General features: G+C 49.1%; 1 protein-coding gene across 5 annotated transcripts in view; it reads left to right on the forward strand.

Moving 5' to 3' along the window:
• Ulk4 (unc-51 like kinase 4) overlaps positions 1-20509 on the forward strand; it is a 296222-nt gene that overhangs the window by 79631 nt on the left and 196082 nt on the right. For all 5 annotated transcript variants that reach the window (XM_087905136.1, XM_087905134.1, XM_087905135.1 and 2 more), the window contains 3 exons: positions 9415-9548; positions 13460-13581; positions 13695-13751. In XM_087905136.1, coding sequence (XP_087761262.1) covers positions 9415-9548; positions 13460-13581; positions 13695-13751 — 313 coding nt within the window. The remainder of the gene's footprint in view (positions 1-9414; positions 9549-13459; positions 13582-13694; positions 13752-20509) is intronic.

A 20509-nucleotide genomic window follows, 5' to 3' on the forward strand; every position in this document is an offset into this window, starting at 1 on the left:
GTCCTGGGAGTAGTCAGGCATTGACCTGGGGTTGCTCCTTAGGTGTCCATAAAGGAGGAAGGGAAAGACTGACTCTGTGTTCATTGTGAACATGTTTTGGTAAAAGAAGAACACTCAGTGGCTGTATATATCTATTTTCATGTGTCTGCATAAAATCCTTCATGTTGATAGAGGTTTCTGTCCTGCCCAGTCCTGCAGCCGTTTAGTCCCAAAGAAACACACAGAGGTTTACATTAATTATAAACTGATTGGCCTATTAGCTCGGGCTTCTTATTAACTCTTATAACTTATATTAGCCCATAATTCTTGTCTGTGTTAGCCACGTGGCTTGGTACCTTTTTTGGTGAGGCAGTCACATCTTGCTTCCTCTCTGTCTGGGTGATGACTGCAGACTCAAACTTCCCTCTTCCCAGATTTCTCGTTGCCCCGCCTCTTCTTCCTGCCTAGCTACTGGCCAATCAGCGTTTATTTAAAACACAAGTGACAGGGTACAGACCATTGTCCCACAGCACCTTCAAAAAATGGGAACTGAAGAATGAGGCCAAACTGATTCCCTGAGGCAGGTGGGACAGAGGTGTCACCTCCCTCACTGGTCTGAGTGTGAAGGGACCCCAGTGGCTCATGGCTCTACATACTGGGTCCAGGTGGTGGGGTTAGTGGGAAGGCTGTCATAGGTGGAACCCCTAGGGTGGCCCCTGAAGTTCCATCCTTCCCCTGCTTCTGGTCCAGTTTCCCGTCTCCATGAGGGGAGGAGGGCTGGCTGCGGCTCCTGCCCCATGAACTCTGCCTTCAACCAGGTGCTGAGATGAGAAAAGTCTCTAAGACAGTGAGCTGTGTTGCTCCTGTAATTAAAAAACGAACCCCAGCTGGGTAGGGGAACAGCATTAGCAATGCTGGGAACTGGTGTCCGCAGTCATAAGGAACTAAGAGGAGGGCTTTTGAGTGGGCGCAGCAGGCAAAGGCACTGGCCACCTAAGCCTGATGACCTGAGTTCAGTCCCTGGGGCCCACATGGTGGAAGGGGAGAATAGATTCCTGCAAGTTGTCCTCTGACCTCCACACGTGTGCTGAGCCATGTGTGCATCTGTACCCACACAGACACATAAAACACACATGATAAAAAGCTGGAAGGGGTGGGGTCCTCAGGGCAGCAAAACTGACTTTTTTCCTCAGGACAGCAAAACTGACTTTTTTTCTAGGCTTAGGAATTTGACTTGAGAGTATAAATGGTTCTCAGAGAGCGTTGAGGTGGAGAGGGCTGGTGTCTGCCTCTGTTGCCCTGCAGCCCAGGGCTGTGTTGTTGTGTGTGTAAGGGTTGCCCAGGACACACACTGAACTGTTAAAACCTCTGTGGTGAGTTTGTGGGGGCAGGGTCCCCTTTCCTGGTCCCCGCCGCTGCAGTACCAGCTGAGTGGCGGTGTGTCATCCTCCACCTGTCTGCTGCTGACGGACGCTTCCCACCCTCAGCCTGCTGTAACCTTCACGGTACTTGGTGGATATTCCCCTGTTTCCTGTCATCACCACTGTCCCTTGATGGTCTATATTTCAGCATGTTTTCTGCCATGTCAGCTCTCCCATCCATCCACCGTGGAGCTGGGCCGTCAGCACCAGACAGCGATGAGATGACAGCCCCCAAATGTCCAGCCATTTCTTCAGACGGCTCTGTCTCAGATTGAGTGTGACAAGGCCTGCTGTGAGCTGGGTGTGAGAGCCTCCAGAGGGGCCAGGCTTTCTAGAGGGGTTCTCTCCCCTCCCCTCTTGGCATCTCTGTTAATATGGAAATCAGTGAAATAAAAGAAAAAACCACCTGCTTTGATCTTAAAAGAAAGGTTTCTTAAGGAAATATTTACTCTGGATAATTGGTTAACTGTGTGGGAAAATTTATTTTCTTTGCTTATACAAAAGTTAATTCCAGATGGATTAAAGAATTATCTGCCCCAAAGAAACCATAAACAGCTGGAAGAAAGTATGTTTAAATCCAGAGGAGAAAAAAAAAAGCCAGGAGCAAATGCTCAGTTGGTTCTGTATAATCTAGAAACTCTCTATCCCTAAAAATCATCGGTAACACACTGGGCCCTCTGCAGAAGATCCGGGTTTGGGTCCTAGCACCCTCAAGCTCTGGGTTCTCTGCAGAGGACCTGGGTTCAGGTTCCACCTCCCACAAGCACTGGGCACTCTACAGAGGACCCGGGTTCAGGTCCCACCTCCCACAAGCTCTGGGTTCTCTGCAGAGGACCCGGGTTCAGGTCCCACCTCCCACAAGCACTGGGCACTCTGCAGAAGACCCGGGTTCAGGTCCCATCTCCCACAAGCACTGGGCACTCTGCAGAGGACCTGGGTTCAGGTCCCACCTCCCACAAGCACTGGGCTCTCTGCAGAAGACTCAGGTTTGGGTCCTAGCACCCACAAGCTCTGGGTTCTCTGCAGAGGACCCGGGTTCGGGTCCTAGCACCCACAAGCTCTGGGTTCTCTGCAGAGGACCTAGGTTCGGGTCCTAGCACCCACAAGCTCTGTGTTCTCTGCAGAGGACCTGGGTTCAGGTCCCAGCTCCCACAAGTACCGGGTGCTCCTGAAGAGGACACTGGTTCAGGTCCCAGCACCCACATGGTGGCTCACAATACCTGTAGCTGCAGCTCCAGGGACTGTGATGTTCTTCTCTTTGGGCTTCTGTGAGCGCTGTGCACAAATGGTTCTCATGCATGAAGGCACAACACCTATGCACATAGAATAAGTAAAATCAAATCATAGGTAAACCTTATATGCTTACAAAACATCTAAGACTTTTGTATCATACATAATAATCTCTCTGCTTTGAAGAGATTTCTAATGACAGGGATAGATATTTTGCATCATTAATAACTGATGAAATGGTTGGAGAGATTCAGTGTGTGATGCTTGCTATATGAATCTGGAGAACTTGCAAACGTACATGGAGAGAATAACTCCTGAAGGTTGTCCCTGCCTCCACGTGTGTGCCATGGCTTGTGTGACTATGCACAATAATGATGAAAAAATTAAGACAATAATCTAAGATGCAGATTAAGATTAAGACGACACTAAGTGATAAAAGCACTGTCACCATTTTACATCTGAAATGCAGATGGGGGACACTTGTTACCTTGTTGAGGCTACAGGGGGGCAGTTGTTACCCTGCTGAGGCTATGGGGGGCACTTGGTACCCTGCTGAGGCTATGGGGGGCACTTGGTACCCTGCTGAGGCTACGGGGGGCACTTGTTACCCTCTTGAGGCTACGGGGGGCACTTGTTACCCTGCTGAGGCTACGGGGGGCACGTTACCCCTCTGAGGCTACCTTTGAATGGGCAGTTTGGCATGCGTCTTTGGAACCTGACTGGGTATTTCCAGCACAGCGAGTGAACCGCACAGATGTGTGCTTGTTTCTCTCCCAACTGCCAGTTCCCAAATAACCACTCTGAGGCTTAATATTAATTACAAACTGTTTGGGTAATGACAAGCTCAGGCTTATTATTAACTAGCTCTTGCAACTTAAATTAACCCATTTCTATTAGTCTATATTTTACCATAAGGCTCGTGGCTTGTTGCCCCACATCTTGCTTCTCCAGTGGCTGCTGGCATCTCCCTGACTCCGTACCTTTTCTCCCTGTATCTCTGTTTGGATTTCCCATCTGGCTCTATTCTGCCTGGCTACTGACCAAATCAGCTTCTTTATTAACCAATGGTAGTAAAACATGTTCACAGCATGCAGAGACACCCCACATCAGGTGCTTCTCTCTTGAGCCTCAGCAATACAGACCAAATTCTTGCAGCCCCTTCACTGGCTCTTCTTTTACTGGTCCTGAGTAGCCCCCATCTTTCCCACCGTAGAAGCTCAGAGGCATCTAAAGGACTCTGGTGACATTTGCAGAGTGTGCCATTTTATCTGTGTGATTGCTGATAGCATCCTGCAGATTGGATTCTGTCAGTGAGCGTGCCCATCCTGTGGAAACAATGACACGCTATCTCACTTTTTCCTAGAACCTCCCTCTCCTTTCCTATTGTGTCAGTAATTTCTGTTGCCGTGATAGAACAACATGTGGAAGAGTGTGTTTTGGCTTGCGGTTCCAGAAGGGAAGTCTGAAATGTTGGGGAGGCATGGTGGCATGTGGCTGGAGCAGGAAGCCGAGAGGCTGCATCTTCCATGTGTGCAGACTGAAGGAAGGGAGAGCGGGGCAAAGCTATGCACTCTCAAAGCTGCCCCTAGAAGTAAACTTTCCTCCAGCCAGCCTTCATATCCTAAGCATTTTGTAATTTCCCTGAACAGCCCCCTCAGTGAAGACAGAGAAGCCAAACACACCAGCCTGCGGGGACATGTCTCATTTACACCATGACTCGTGTATGCATGTTTGCATTTGAGTACGGGTAGGTGTGGGTGTATGTGCATGGGTGTGTACTTGTATGTATGTGCATGTGTCTGTGTGTGCAATACAATGTGTGCATGTATGTGTTGTGTGTACGCATGTGCATGTACATGCATGCATGTGTGTGCGTGCGTGTGTATATGTGTGTGCTATGCAATGTGTGCATGTGTGTGTGTGTGTGTGTAGGCCCAAGGCTGATGTTGGGAATTATCTCAGTCTCTTCCACCTTATTCTTTGAGCTAACCTGTCTCAATGAAACCCAGAGCTCATTTGGTTGGACTAGTCTTTGGGACTAGCTTGCTCTAGGGTTCCTGTCTTGGCCTTCTGAGGCTGGTCACTGTGCCCACTTGGGGTTCCCGTCCTGGCCTTTTGAGGCAGGTCACTGTGCCCACTTGGGGTTCCCGTCTTGGCCTTCTGAGGCTGGTCACTGTGCCCACTCGGCCTCTCTGTGGGATACGAGTATGGTCTTCTTGCTTCCACAGCATGTGCTTTGCCCGCTGAGCCGTCTCTCTGGTTCTCTTCCTTGGAGCTTTCTGTCACCTGTCTTAAGCACCGAGTTTCTGTCCACTGAACTCTTGCCTAGTGCTCCTGGGCAACAAAGACCTACACTTCAGCCATGCTAAACTGAAAGGCAGGATGCAGCCAGCTGTGGCTTGAAGTCCCACTCTCTGGACGGTGTCCCCCAAGGGTCATGTCTGAGTATGTCTGTGGTATGTGTGTTCACTCATTCAACACACAGAGCCTGCTCTTCTCTGCTAGTCAACTATTGTGATCCCCACTCAGGGTCTGTCTCTCCTCCATGCAGGGCGGGTGTTTTCCTCTCAGGGTTAGGATCAGCCTTGCACAGAGTGGAAGTTCTGACTCTCCTCCTCGTAGGGGGTGGGTGTTCTCCACTCAGGGTTAGGACTGGCCTTGCACAGAGTGAAAGTTCTGACTCTCCTCCACACAGGGTGGATGTTCCCACTCAGGGTTAGGATTGGCCTTATACAGAGTGGAAGTTCTGACTCTCCTCCACGTAGGGGGCGGGTGTTCTGGACTTAGCCAGGCTGACCTCTGCCCTGTTGATGGCGGTTTACTGCTGTTGCCCAGCCTGCTAGATAACAGCAGGCAGCTTGGATTGCACGATGCACTGGTGCCAGCACTGATGTTCCGTGTCTGCGAGATGCTCCTAATTTACCAGTGAGAGCTTGGCTTTGCTCTAAAAGCCAAAGATCCACGCTGCAGCCCACTGTGCTGGCGTGTTCCTGGGCCCTTACTGCAGACGCTCAGGAGCCATGCTCCAGTGGAGGCCCCAGGGAACCTTCTAGGCTCGTAAGTCAGCATGTGGGTTCTGACAGTTGCTAAGTACGACTCTTCCAGTTACAGATTTAGGAAGAAAAGGAACAACCAGAGTAGGCTCGTAGATACGCTGGGGTTGCTGTCATTTGGATTTAGGCCAAAAGTCCATTTATCACCTGGACACCACAGCTGAGTCAAAACTTTGATGAGAAATGAAGGTGTTGAATTGAGGAAGGAGTTTGCCAGGAATCCTGGGAGGGGTGGGGGAGAGAGGGAAGGCACATCCTTTAATATTAATTAATAATAATAAACTAATATTCATTTATATTAATATTATAAATATTAATGCAAATTATTCCTGAATGGGGAGAAACAAGTGCTACAGTCCATCATAGGGGGTGCACGGATGGCAGGAGTGTGGACCTGGGCCACTTCACATCTTAGCTGCTCAGGAAGAAGAGAGCAGGGAGGGTCGGTGCACATGTGCCGGTGCACATCTGCTGGTGCTCGTCTGCCATGCACATCTGCCATGCACATCTGCCGGTGCACATCTGCCATGCACATCTGCCGGTGCACATCTGCCATGCACATCTGCCGGTGCACATCTGCCATGCAATCTGCCGGTGCTCATCTGCCATGCACATTTGGCTCCTCCTCTTTTCCTTTTTTATTCTGCTCAGAACCCCAACTTTTGCCTCTCATATTCCAGGGGGTCTTCTCCCTTTGTGTATCCTCTCTGCATCCTTACAGACAGGCACAGAGGTCTGTCTCCCAGGTCATTCTACATCCAAACTCTCAATGAAGATTATCCAAAATAGAAAGTACCGAGCAAGCATGTAGGAGACGCTATTGGTATGCATTTTATTAGACATTTTTCCTGTTTGAGACAGGGACTCAGATAGTCCAGATTAGCCCCAAACTCACTATGCGTGGAGGATGGCCTTGAACACCCGGCTCTTCTACTTGTCCTCCCAAGCATTTGGTCTTGGGCGTGAGCCCCCACATGGTCGGACCCCCACATGGTCACAGGCGTGAGCCCCCACATGGGCTTCAGCGTCTGTTGCCGAATACACTGACACCAGCCTTGTGCTCGGCTCCATGAGCACCAGAGACCAGGACTTGGTGAGCTCAGCCCTGGAACATGGGTGTGTGTCAGGACAGAGAACACAGAGGGAAGGGTGAAGAGGGTGCTGGGTGGCGGGGATGAGGCTCAGCACCGAGTGAGGTAACTGAAGACTGGAAGATAAGGGAATGGGAACGCCATGGGAAGAGGCTCCACCATGGAGGGAGTTGGAGGGAAGAATGGGTCTTGTTCTTTGGCAGTTTATTTGGATTATTACTGAGTGTCAATCTTTTTAACTTGGTCTCTGTAGAATGCTAAGAAATACAATTTGCCATGTTGGAGAACAGTCTAAAATGTTCATGGTCTCCTCATGCAAAGGTCTCCATGTTTTATCCTTCTTATCCAAAGTGAGTTCGCTGAGTGCGGGGTGGATGTCCCCTTGTCGGTAGTTGGTAGCCTGTGAGCACCTGGGCCTGTGAGCACCTGGTGACAGTGTTTGTCGGCCTCACCGAGGGCTCGCTGGTGCTGGGCCACACTGGTTCTGAGCGAGCAGATGGCTGTCTTCTTATGGGCTCACTCTGTAGTAGAGTTCCAAAGGGCAACTAAACCTCAACTTAAGGAAAGATATTTTAGACTTTGGCAATTAAATAACACATCATTACATTCTGTGCTAAGTAATTAGATTTTAGAGAAAATTTGAATCTTTAAAGACAAGTAGGAATGTACTTTTGTATATGTTGTGGATTTGGGGGACAGTTTTCTTTTAATTCTCTGATTCCTGAAACTTAAGAACCCCCTTTGCATCCTGCTTACATCTGGGAGAGCTCTGGATTTAGGGAATTTCCCAGGGCAGGGGGAAGAACTCACCCTGGCATTCTTCCAGTCTTTATTCCAGTCTGGGTGAAAGTGGCCCAGGTGTTCTTATATTCCAGAGGCAAATGTTACTGTCATCTGGAGAAGTCCGACTGCAGCTGCACAGTGCACTCTTCAGTGTGTATGCAGAGACCACACTCAGTACATTGTGCACTCTACAGTGCATGTGCAGAGACCATACTCAGTGCACTCTACAGTGTGTGTGCAGAGACCACACTCAGTGCACTCTACAGTGTGTGTGCAGAGATCACACTCAGTGCACTCTACAGTGCGTGTGCAGAGACCACATTCAGTGCACGGAGACTGGAGTCCTCTGGGACTGGTATTTGGAGTCAGATAGAAAATATGAACCCTGAGGAGCCTGGGGTGGGGGCTTGGGAAGAGGTTGAAGTAGTGGAATTTCACTTGTATTTTAATAAATAAAACTTACCTGAGGGTCAGAAAAGCAAAGCAGCCAGCCACTGGCTCTTACCTTGACCACAGTCTGAAATAGCAATCCTGCCTCCAGGAATCTCAGAATGAGACTGTGTCTAAGGGCTGTTTTCTTCCTGTTTATTATCCTCTCTAGGACTGGGATTAAAGGCGTGCACCACTATTGCCTGATTTCTATGGCAACTGGTGTGGCTACTGGGATTAAAGGTGTGTGTCACCACTGCCTGGTCTATAAGGCTGACCAGGGTGGCCATTTTACTTTTCTGATTCTCAGGCAACTACAGTTGGCATTGCCTTATGTAAATGTCAGTGGATGACAAACCTCTCCTTAAGTTACACCAGGTAGGCGTGTGGTACATTTGCTTGTGAAAAGGTGACAGCAAAACAGACCTGGCAACTGTGGGCGCAGTTCACGGTTCTAACAGTCTGCACAGGCTCCATCATAAGGAAACACTGGTATATATTAACTTAAAGTTAGGGACTTCCGTTAGAGTCAGAAATTTAAAAACAAACAAAAGAATCCAAATCAAGCCATAGATCAGGGGAAGACACTTGTTACACAAATAATCCCCCAGAGTTTCTAACCTAAAGGACAAGAGAATCCAGGAGAAAAATAAGACTTAGTGAACCCTTCACATGTGTCTCTTCACACACGTGTCATCCCTAGATGTCCAGTTCACACATGAGAAGATGCTGGCTTCATGAGTGATCAGGACAGCTCATAGCACATCTCTCTCACGTGTGTGTGCGCGCGCATGCATGCGCGCGCACACACACACACACACACATGCACACACATGCAAGCACAGCAGACGTCTTAAACTAATGGGCAGAGAGGTGTGCTAATGTAACTGTTGCTGTCCCCGTTTCTTTGGGTCTGTGTCCATAGTTCCCCAAAAGAACTAGAGTTCATTTGAATGGCCAGGACTTCCAACCAAGTTTAATATTAATGACCAACAAAAGGAGTGATATCCAAGGTTCTCCACTGATCCTGGAACACCGAGAGCTCTTTGTGTGCAAATGTCTTGGTTGGTTGCCATCTATCACTGGAGAATGCATCTTTCCATTGGGTAAAGACAAACGAAATCAGGGTGTTGTTTACAACCCGGGCAGAGACCGTTAGTGTAGGCTGGCTTCTGCATCAATGTCTGGGTTGGTAGAGTGCAGCTGACTGTGCCTGGCTGTGCAGTGCTGTGACGGTCAGCATGGCTAGGGCTGCACCTCTGGAGACATTCGCCTTGGTGGCATGGCATTTAAGACAGACACTGTATCTATCTTATCATGGGCATGGCTAGGACTGCCCCTGTGGAAACTCTCACCTCAGTGGCATTTAAGACAGACACTGTATCTATCTTACCATGAGCAATAATCTTTTTCCGGTGCTTTTTGCAGGCTGGTGATGTACATCGAGAGAGACAGCAGAAAGACCTCCCCAGGCAAGGAGCTGCAGGGTGGGAGCGAGTACCTGGCCAGGTGCCTGGATCTCCTCATCCAGCACATGGTACAGGAGCCGCCGCGGATCCTAGGTAAACGATGACCACCTGCTCCGGGCACATAGCTGTTTACTTTTCTGCGCGTGGCTTCTGGCTTCTTCATTCTTGCTTCTCTTCTATTTCAAAACTTATCTTAAAAATTAATTTTTTGGGATTTTATATGGTTTGTAAACATATTCGCCCCTTTAGCTCCTCCCCTTCCCACTCTCTCAGCCTTCCCATCCCTTCCCACCCAGTAGTGACGAGATTGTCATCTTCTTTGTCTTCCTTTCCTCCTCCTCTGGTTTCTTCCCCAGTTTGTGTTGCCCACCTAGTCTCGGGGTTGGGTCTGCTCTGCAGTGTGATCCGCCTACCATGAGATATCAATAAAACAAAACAAAACAAATCATGACTGACATTCTGGCTCCCAGCAGCCATCCAATGGTGGCCGGACATCAGTTTTCTTGTCACCTGTGCTGGGCTTTTGTCTGGCTGGGACTTGTACAGGTCCTGTGCCTGCCACCACAGTCTCTGAGTCTCTGTGTATCTGTTGCTGCAGGGCAGTGGGGAGACATTTCTCTACAATGTGTGGCTTTAAGACTTCTTTGGCCTTGTTTGGTCTATAGTTACTTTGTATCGGTCACAGGATTGAGATGTTACATTTGGGTGTTAACTGAGGTAGATGACTGTCTTAGTCAGGATTTCTATAAGATAGCCGGCTGTCTAAGTCATGGTTTCTATGAGGTAGATGGCTGTCTTTTTCAGGGTTTCTATGAGGTAGATGGCTGTCTTAGTCATGGTTTCTATGAGGTAGATGGCTGTCTTAGGGTTTCTATGAGGTAGATGGCTGTCTTAGGGTTTCTATGAGGTAGATGGCTGTCTTAGTCATGATTTCTATGAGGTAAATGGCTGTCTTAGTCATGGTTTCTATGAGGTTGATGACTTAGTAAGGGTTTCTATGAGGTAGATGGCTGTCTTAGGGTTTCTATGAGGTAGATGGCTGTCTTAGGGTTTCTGTGAGGTAGATGGCTGTCTTAGTCATGGTTTCTATGAGGTAGATGGCTGTCTTAGCCATGGTTTCTATGAGGTAGATGACTGTCTTAGTCATGGTTTCTAAGAGGTAGATGGCTGTCTTAGTCATGGTTTCTATGAGGTAGATGGCTGTCTTAGTCATGGTTTCTATGAGGTAGATGGCTGTCTTAGCCATGGTTTCTATGAGGTAGATGACTGTCTTAGTCATGGTTTCTGTGAGGTAGATGGCTGTCTTAGCCATGGTTTCTATGAGGTAGATGGCTGTCTTAGGGTTTCTATGAGGTAGATGGCTGTCTTAGGGTTTCTATGAGGTAGATAGCTGTCTTAGGGTTTCTATGAGGTAGATAACTGTCTTAGGGTTTCTATGAGGTAGATAGCTGTCTTAGTCATGGTTTGTATGACTATGAGGAAATACCATGAGCTCAGCAACCCCTATATAGAAAGCATTTAATTGGCTCCATATTTACTATGACAGGGAACTTATTGGGGTGCATGCCGACATGGTGCTGGAGAGGTAGGGGAGAGGTTTATCTCTGGTCTGCAGATAGCAGGAAAAGAGCGCCACAGTGGGCCTGGCTGGAGCATCTGAGATCTCAAAGCCTGCCCCCAGTGACTCACTTCATCCGACAGAGGTCACACCTCATGATAGTGCCACTGCCTATTAGTTTATGGGGCCATTTTCTTCAAACCACCAAATGACAGTTTAAGAAAGAAATGGAAATCAGGATGTGGTTCATCCTGAAAAGTTGAGAAACCTGCCCACATCTTAAATAATTTCCCATGAAATTAGAGCCATAAATATATTTATTTATTAAAAGAACTTTTAAAATGTATAATTCATTTGGTTTCATTGGTTGGTTTTTCGTGGTTATCGTTGTTTGAGACATGGCCTGCCTCTGCCTCTTGAGTGGTGGGATTAAAGGTGCGCACCACCACACTAGTATGTGCTTTTTGTTATTGTTTGTGTTTTATTCCATTTTGTTGAGATAAAGTTTGGGTTGGAATTGAATGCACTATGTAGCAGAGGCTGGTTTTGAACTCCTGATCTTCCTTCCTTCATCCTCCAAGGCTAAGATTCAGATGTACAGTGCCACCGCCAGAAACGTATATAGGTTTAGAGTTTGGTGTCACAGGTTTTGATGGTATCAGTGGTTTGAAGAAATCTCTTTACTATGAGCACGTTTAGGGGTGACCTGCAGAGGATGCTGATTGCACTTAAGGAAAGGCCTTCCTGTTATTTTTGGACATTAAAGTCACATGAGCAGGGCTCAGTGCTGCTTCAGCTCCTCTCCCATGTGTTCCCAGAAGGTGTAGCTCTAGCCCGGAAGTGTTTAGCTCATTAAATTTGATTCAAGCCATTTTAGTGAAGATGCAGAGCTACGGATGTGAAAGCAATGGCGATGTCGTCCTATCTGCCAGTAACTCTTTCTTAGTGATTCATTAGCACGCATTTTCCACCTAGTGAGCCAGTAATGTTGGAAATGGAGCCTGGCACGGTGGCTTAGCAGTTAACAGCACTGACTGCTTTTCCAGAGGACCCGGGTTCAATTCCCAGCACCCACATGGTGGCTCACAACTGTTTGTACTCCAGTTTGAGGGGATCTGATGCCCTCTTCTGGGTACCTTCACTCATGTGTGTGTGTGTGCGCACACACACACACACACACACACACACTGGTGGTTTGAAAGAAAATGGCTCCCAAAAGGAGTGGTACTATTAGGAGGTGTGGCCTTGTTTGAGGAAGCATGTCCTGTGGAGGAGGCACCTTTGAGGTCTCCTATATGCCCAAGATCCTGCCCAGTGTCATGGACCACTTCCTGTTACCTGTGAGTCAAGATGTAAGGACTCTTAGCACCTGCTCCAGCACCATGTCTGCCTGCACGCCACCATGCTGCACCATGCTGATAATGGACTGACCCTCTGAAAGTGTAAGCCAGCCCAGTTAAATGTTTTTCTTTATAAGATAAGAATTGCTGTGGTCATGGTGTCTCTTTATGGCAATAGAAACCTTGACTAACACACACACACACACGCATACACTAAAATAAAAATAAAATTAAAAGTTTTGGACATTGACCTCTTTTCCCCATCCTTGGCAGTGGTGGTGCATGCCCTTAACCCCAGCACTTTGAAGTCAGGGGCAGGCAGATTTCTGTGAGTTCAAGGCCAACCTTGTCTACAGAGAAAATTCCAGGACAGCTAAGGCTACTGAGAAACCTGGTCTTGAAAAAAAAATACTGCTTCCTCTTTTCCCATTCTATTTGTTTTTTCTTTCTGCTTTCTTTTTCTTTTCTTTTTTAAAAATATTTATTTATTTGCTTATTATGTATACAGTATTCTTTCTTCAGTCCAGAAGAGGTCACCAGTTCTCATTACAGATGACTGTGAGCCACCATATGGTTGCTGGGAATTGAACTCAGAACCTTTGGAAGAGCAGGCAATGCTCTTAACCTCTGAGCCATCTCTCCAGCCCCCTCTGCTTTCTTTTTCAAGTTGTATTTTATAATCTGTTTACTTATACTTTTAGTTTTCTAAAACAATAAGCAATAATAGTCAATTTGAATAATACAAATAAATTCCTAATACTATTACTGTATCATAACTATAAATTCTCTTTAATTTCTAGGTTAGAGGTCAATTGATAGTGGCTATGCAGATTGTTACACTTTGTCCCCAGAGGCTGCAAGTGTGTTATAGTAACAGTGTGTGGCTTGCTGGGGATGTGGCCTGACTGGTAGAGTTCTTGCCTGGGATGCACGAAAAGCCCTGGGTGTGGTTCCCAGCACTGCATAGAATCAGATATGGTGGCACACACCGAAAACCTCAGCACTTGCCTGGAGCTCCCACACCTGGGCGGTGGAGGCAGGAGGATCATCTGCCCCTGCACCTCTGTGCCCTCTCACCTTCTTGCCTTCCCTGATGTGCTGCACAGGTGACATTATCAATGCCCTGGCCAATGTGTCCGGCCGAAAGCACCCATCAACGGTCCAGGGGAAGCAGCTGAAGATGTGTCTCCCCATGATGCCCGTGGTGCTCCATCTGGTCATGTCTCAGGTACCCCATCCTCATCCCCTGGAGGGGAGCCACATCTCCTGAGATGACTCTTCTGACTGTCCGTCTTTGCTCGCGGCTCTCAGGATCTCATCCAGGGAACTCTCGCCCCACAGGTGTTCCGGCCTCAAGTCGTGACAGAAGAATTTCTCTTCAGCTATGGGACAATTCTTGTGAGTAGCGGGACTCCTATCAGGCTAACGGTGCTGCCTCGACTGCTGGCTGTGGGGTGGGCTGCTGGAAGGCAGGAATTAAAAGTCTAAATGGCATTTGTTTGTAGGGAAGTGACCTTTTTATATTTTTATCTGTTGACTGTAATAAAATTTGACATTTGGGGAAAATACATTCTCTCCTGATAATGTATTTTGTTCAGAGACAGCCCCTAATAGGGTAAAGAAAAGCCCACATAAGCACACGATAGACATCAAGTTAAGCATTTGAAGGACATGGGTGACGGTAGGGGCTGAGAATACTGTGCTTACTAACTTCGGCTCTCTCTGGATGTTCAGGAATTAAATATTTGCGCCTCTTTCAGGAAGGGGGTGTGACATGGGCTCAGAGACAAGGCTGGAGGCCCCTCTGGGGAAGGGCCTCCTCTCTTCTTCAGGAACGGTCTGCTCTTTATTGGTCTTCACTACGGTTGCCTCCATACAGTTGTCTGTGGGAAACAACCTGCCTGGTTTATTATGAAAACAGCTTTCACATTTGTCTGTCTTTGGTTGTCGGGAGGGAATTTAAACAAACAAAATGGCAAACGTTGTATTTTGAGGCTGGCGAGGTGGCTCAGTGGTTAAAGTGAGTTAAAGTGCTCATCGCCGAGCTTAGTGAGAGCTGGAGGCCCAGATCCACACCCTGAGGAGAGGCCTGGCTTCTGAAAGTTATCCAAGTGCACAGGTGGTGTCCAGGCTCTTCCTGGTGAGGCACTTTCCAAGTCTGCATCCTGGCTGCTCCTGGTACCTTGGTGACTTCTCACTGTACCTGTTTGCATCGGCTTGCACTCGGTGTGGGTGGCATCGATGTGGCCCTGGGAAGCAGTGGGTCACTGTCCACCGCACGGCCTGCTTCTGTCATCTGTGCAGCTTGTCTTTGATGTGACATGAGCTGGGCATGAGAGCGGCCGTCAGACGTCGTTTCTGTGAGCTGATCTTCCAGAAATCATTGAGAACTGTCTTCCGACTTTCGTCACACATTCCAGCCCTGAAACGGGAAGTGAAGGCTGGCGTATGAAACGTTTGGAAATGTTTGCTTTCAGCTTGGTTCCCGAAGGTTTCCTAAACACCCCTGAAGTGTGCAGCGCTCACGCGGAAGAACGTCACACATGGCCATCACAGAGCAGCGTGTGCAAGTGTACACATGCCTGCCAGCGCACCTGCCTGTCCTGGCCCAGTGGATGCTGGAGGTTGACTGTGGGTCTCTTTCTCCATTTCTTCACTTCATCCTGCAGCAGGGTCTGTTTTGGAGCCCAGAACCTGCTGACTGTCAGTGAACATCTGGATTTTCCTGCCTCTGCCTTCCAGTCTTACATAATCAGCTCCAGGTGTCAGCCTGGCACGATCTGGCTTCACGTAGGGAGAGGGACTTTCAGCTGGCAAATTGCCTAGAATGGGCTGGCATGTGAGCACATCTGTGAGGCATTTCCTTAATTGCTGTGCTGTAGGTGGACTCAGCCCACTGTGGGTGGCGCCATCCCTGGGGAAGTGGGCCTGTTGGGTAAGTGGCCACGGGGAGCAAGCCAGAAGGAGCGAGCCGGAAGGAGCGAGCTGGAAGGAGCAAGCCAGTAAGCGCTGTACCTCCATGGTCTTCCTCCAGCTCCTGTAGAGTTCCCTCAATGACGGACTGTTCCTTGTACACTTGTTTCTCATTGTGGTGTTTACCACAGCAACGGGAGGCAAACTAGGCGCCATTGCTGTGGGATTGGCGTGTGCTGCTGCTGCTGCGCCCTGCTACCGTCTGTCCTGCTTTGGTGCAGGTGTTGGGCTTGAACTCAGGTCCTCACGCTTGCTCAGCGCACACTTGCCCCTCTGAGCTGTCTTTCTAATCCAGCACAGTGAAGGAAAGCTTTGCTTCCTTCTGGAGGTCAGTATTCTTTTCAGTATTTTCCAGGTATGCCCGAGTAGTCTCCATCACGCTGGGCTTATCAATTAGCTTTTACAAACTGCCTGAATCTGAGGGACTCAGTTCCAGCTGTATCCAGGACTGCATAGACCAGAACTTCTTGCCTTTGGGTAAAGTGGGCATGGAGAGAGGCCCAGAGGGGCTGTGTCCTCACTCATTGCAAGGGTCCCTAAAGAAGGGACCTGGAGGGCATGGCATGGCCTGGTACATCTCGTAATGGCACCAGGCCACGGTTTGCCTGTGCTGAGGGAGAGACATTGCCATCCTCATCAGAGCAGCTGTGATGACTTTGACGTTCCCTCCCAGGCGGGGCGGCCATCAGCCCCTCCAGGCTGGATCCAGTTCTGCCTCAGGTGCGTGTGGTCATGCTGCCTGAGGAGGCTCTAGAGTGTTCTAGAGTGTTCTCAACCTGGGGGTGGAATGACGTTCACAGGGGTCACATATCAGATGTTACATTATGGTTCATAACAGTAGCAAGATTACAGTTATGAAGTAGTAGCAAACTTGTGGCTGGGGCCACCACAGCACATTGAACTGTGTTAAAGTTCGCAGCGTTAGGAAGGTCAAGAGCCTCTGCTCTAGAGCATGGAGAAGGTGGAAGGTGACGGAACTCCATCTGTGCAGCTCAGGGAACATGCCATCCGTGCTGGCGTGTGCTGCTTCCCTTCACCCTCAGCCCTGCTCTGTAAGGAAACCCAGCAACCCCAGTGACTGAGCTGGACATTGATGGAGTGGTTGCTTTGGTCTGTCGGTGCCCTTTTACGGTAGAACATTCTAGATAATTCCATATGGGACATGCGTGTAGAAATTAGCTCTATATGAACATTTCCCCACAAATAAGCGAGATGTGGTTCTGAAGGAGACTGCTGTTTGGCTGCAATAGCAGGGAGCTTTTAAGCCACCATGGACTTTCACAGTCTCCACCAGAGGAGGACCAGCCAACTGTGAATGGCTGCCTTCCACCTCGCCAGGCAGGCAGCCTTCCCACAGCAGCTGCCTCTTCAAGGCCTGCACCCGGAGCTGGGGAGGTGGCGGGGACTGAACTGGGCCAGAACAGAAGACATGATAGGGAAACGGTGGGTGGGACCCCTGATGGCTGTCGATCTACTGTGTGCTGCTTTGATGGATGTTGACCTACTGTGTGCTGCTGTGATGGATGTTGACCTACTGTGCGCTCTTTTGATGGATGCTGACCTACTGTGCACTGCTTTGATAGCTGTCGACCTACTGCATACTTTGATGGATGTTGATCTACTGTGTGTTTTTTTGATGGATGCTGACTTACTGTGTGCTGTTTTGATGGCTGTTGACCTACTGTGTGCTGTTTTGATGACTGTTGACCTACTGTGCACTGCTTCCTGTGTCCTTTCCCAAGGTCTTTGGTTGATGAGCTCAAGACAGGGATTTGTCTGTGCATGCTGGGTTCTCCAGTCCTGACCTTGCTGGACTGTAAAAGTGCAGAGATTGGCAGACACGCCCCATCCCACCTGTGCCCAGCTTTCTGACAAGCAAAGGCTGACTTGTTTATAGTGCTTGTTTTGTGTTGTGGAGATGGTACCTGCCATGCTTTAAAACAAACTGCAAATGCTCTTGTAATCTATGGATGTTCTTGTGAGGAGTTTTTCTGACTCTGTCCTGACTGCAGAGGAGGTCTGTAAACACTGAGGTGGGCAGGCTTGCCGCTGGTCTGATGGCAAGCCCTTTTACCCACTGCACCATCTCTGCAGCTCTGACAGGGCTATTTTCTGTCCTTACTCTTGAGCTGGTGGCCTGGCACTAGGGTTTGTGGCGTTGTTCTCTGCTCCACTATGGAGCCTCCGCTTTGCTGTCCATGCTCTCTGTGATCATCTGGAGATCCTCTGGGTCCCGGGTTGTGGTCACTGCAGCTCTGGAGATGCTCTGGGTCCTGGGCTGTGGTCACTGCGGCTCTGGAGATGCTCTGGGTCCCGGGCTGTGGTCACTGCGGCTCTGGAGATGCTCTGGGTCCCGGGCTGTGGTCACTGCGGCTCTGGAGATGCTCTGGGTCCCGGGCTGTGGTCACTGCGGCTCTGGAGATGCTCTGGGTCCCGGGTTGTGGTCACTGCGGCTCTGGAGATGCTCTGGGTCCCGGGCTGTGGTCACTGCGGCTCTGGAGATGCTCTGGGTCCCGGGCTGTGGTCACTGCGGCTCTGGAGATGCTCTGGGTCCTGGGCTGTGGTCACTGCGGCTCTGGAGATGCTCTGGGTCCCGGGCTGTGGTCACTGCGGCTCTGGAGATGCTCTGGGTTCCGGGCTGTGGTCACTGCGGCTCTGGAGATGCTCTGGGTCCCGGGCTGTGGTCACTGCGGCTCTGGAGATGCTCTGGGTCCCGGGCTGTGGTCACTGCGGCTCTGGAGATGCTCTGGGTCCCGGGCTGTGGTCACTGCGGCTCTGGAGATGCTCTGGGTCCCGGGCTGTGGTCACTGTGGCTCTGGAGATGCTCTGGGTCCTGGGCTGTGGTCACTGCGGCTCTGGAGATGCTCTGGGTCCCGGGCTGTGGTCACTGCGGCTCTCTGTGCCATTGTTTCTTGCTCTCCTGGTGGCTGTGGCACTGACCAAGCAGTTTAAGGAAGAATTTATTTTGACTCAAAGTTGGAGGGTTATTTCACCATCTAGATAACTATTATTGACATGAAAAAAGAAAAGTCAGCTGTAAATCCCAAGGATGTGTGAGACAGTGAGTGGTGGCTCCAGTCCCAGTCCGACTGTCCCAGGTTTGCGGGGTGTCTGTCCTGCAGCTGCTGTCAGGTGGCCAGCCTTCCCGTGCAGTCTTCAGAACCGCTGTCCACAAAACATCAGTGCACACATGACCCTGTGCAGTCTTCAGAACCGCTGTCCACAGAACATCAGTGTGCACACATGACCCTGTGCAGTCTTCAGAACCGCTGTCCACAGAACATCAGTGTGCACACATGACCCTGTGCAGTCTTCAGAACCGCTGTCCAGAAAACATCAGTGCACACCTGACCCTGTGCAGTCTTCAGAACCGCTGTCCTGAAAACATCAGTGTGCACACCTGACCCTGTGCAGTCTTCAGAACCGCTGTCCAGAAAACATCAGTGCACACACATGACCCTGTGCAGTCTTCAGAACCGTTGTCCACAAAACATCAGTGTGCACACATGACCCTGTGCAGTCTTCAGAACCGTTGTCCACAAAACATCAGTGTGCACACATGACCCCGTGCAGTCTTCAGAACCGTTGTCCACAAAACATCAGTGTGCACACATGACCCTGTGCTTGCCATACTCAGCACAGATAGTTGATGTTTTTTAAAAGTTAAAAATGTTTAAAAAAAATGATGTAAAGCAGCTTATTTTGGTTGTCACGCTATGGACCGCGAAGGTGGGTCACACTGCATGTGCCTGCCCAGTCTCTTTCTCATAAAAGGATTTTATATTGACTGGGTTGTGGGCATGGGCCACATCACATGTGCAGATGGCTTGCAGGAGCCCTGCTCTGCTTCTGTCCCTGGGAGTGAGCTCAGGATGTCTGGCTTGGGGAGAAGCTCCTTGACCTTCTCACCTCAGCGTCTCCTCTTTTTTTAAAAAAAATAAACATTTCTTTCTGAACCTTTAGTTTGTCATCAAATTAATATTCATTGAAAATTGTGTCTCATTTTGGAAATGTGTGAAACGATTTCAACCAAGTTATTATAAAGAGTTTCTGTCACACCCTACACAGTGACCTTTAGGCATCTTTGCTCGCTTATGCTCTGGAGAGAAGTGAGGTTTTGAATTTTTACCTTTTAAAGAACTTTGGTTTCCTGGATTCTTGAGTTTTGTTTATACCTGACCCCTTCACCTTTCTGTTTCTGCCGCTTCGACTGAGGCAGAAGAGAGGAGCCGGAGCGTCCCAGGCTTCCTTTTGTGGCCAGCTATTGCCTCATTGGTACCGAATGTATAGTTTGATAAGATTTTAGCAAAAGATAAATCGTGGGTGCTGATGAGATGGCCCAGTGGTTAGGGACACAGGCTGCTTTCCTGGAGGACCTGGGATTCAAGGTCCCAGTGCCCACATGCAGCTCACAGATTCTGTGACTCCAGCCTCTGGATCCTGTTCCTCATCTCAGGTGTGCGTGTGGCACACAGAAATACATGCAGGCAAAACACCTTCCACATAAAAATAAAAGTTAAAGATATAGCTGAAAGATTTCATCAGAATGTTCAGAGATGCATGTGTAGGAATATTGACAAGTATCCAGGAAGCGGGAGTTTCTGGGCCGCGGTTCCCTTGTGGGGGTGGGAAGGTCATGTGAGGAACTGAATCTTGGGGCTCCGTCAACTCCCTAGTAGATGGAGAGGGTCCTTGTTCTCCATAGCTCTGTGCACATAGTCTCCTGTGCAGTGCATACATCTATATTACCTTTTTATTTAGCGATTGTTTCTTAGTTCATGTGGGGACAGAGTCTTGCTATGCAACCCAGTCAGCCCTGAATTCACTAAACTGTCCAGGCAGACCTTGGACCCACATTGATCCTCCTGCCTCAACTTCTTGATTGCAGGGATACAGGCGTGGGCTACCACATTTAATTAAATCATGTCACAGTAGACCAAGCTTTTGGCTAGTTACGTTTTAGTCTTATGGTCACTGAATATTTTATTTGCTATTTATCGTACTTTTGGATGACTTGAACTCAGGTCCTCACCTTGACACCCCGTGCAGCACCAGGACCTTCCTGTGGGGTGACTGCTGTCACCGTGGTAGATGTCATTCATTGTTGGTAAGGCTGGCCTTGAACTTACTATGTGTTGCTGTGTAGCCTAAAGCTCAAGGCTGCCCTTGCCTCAGCCTTCCAC

Source organism: Myodes glareolus, chromosome 4, assembly GCF_982192425.1.
Source record: "Myodes glareolus chromosome 4, mMyoGla1.1, whole genome shotgun sequence".
NCBI lineage: Eukaryota > Metazoa > Chordata > Mammalia > Rodentia > Cricetidae > Myodes > Myodes glareolus.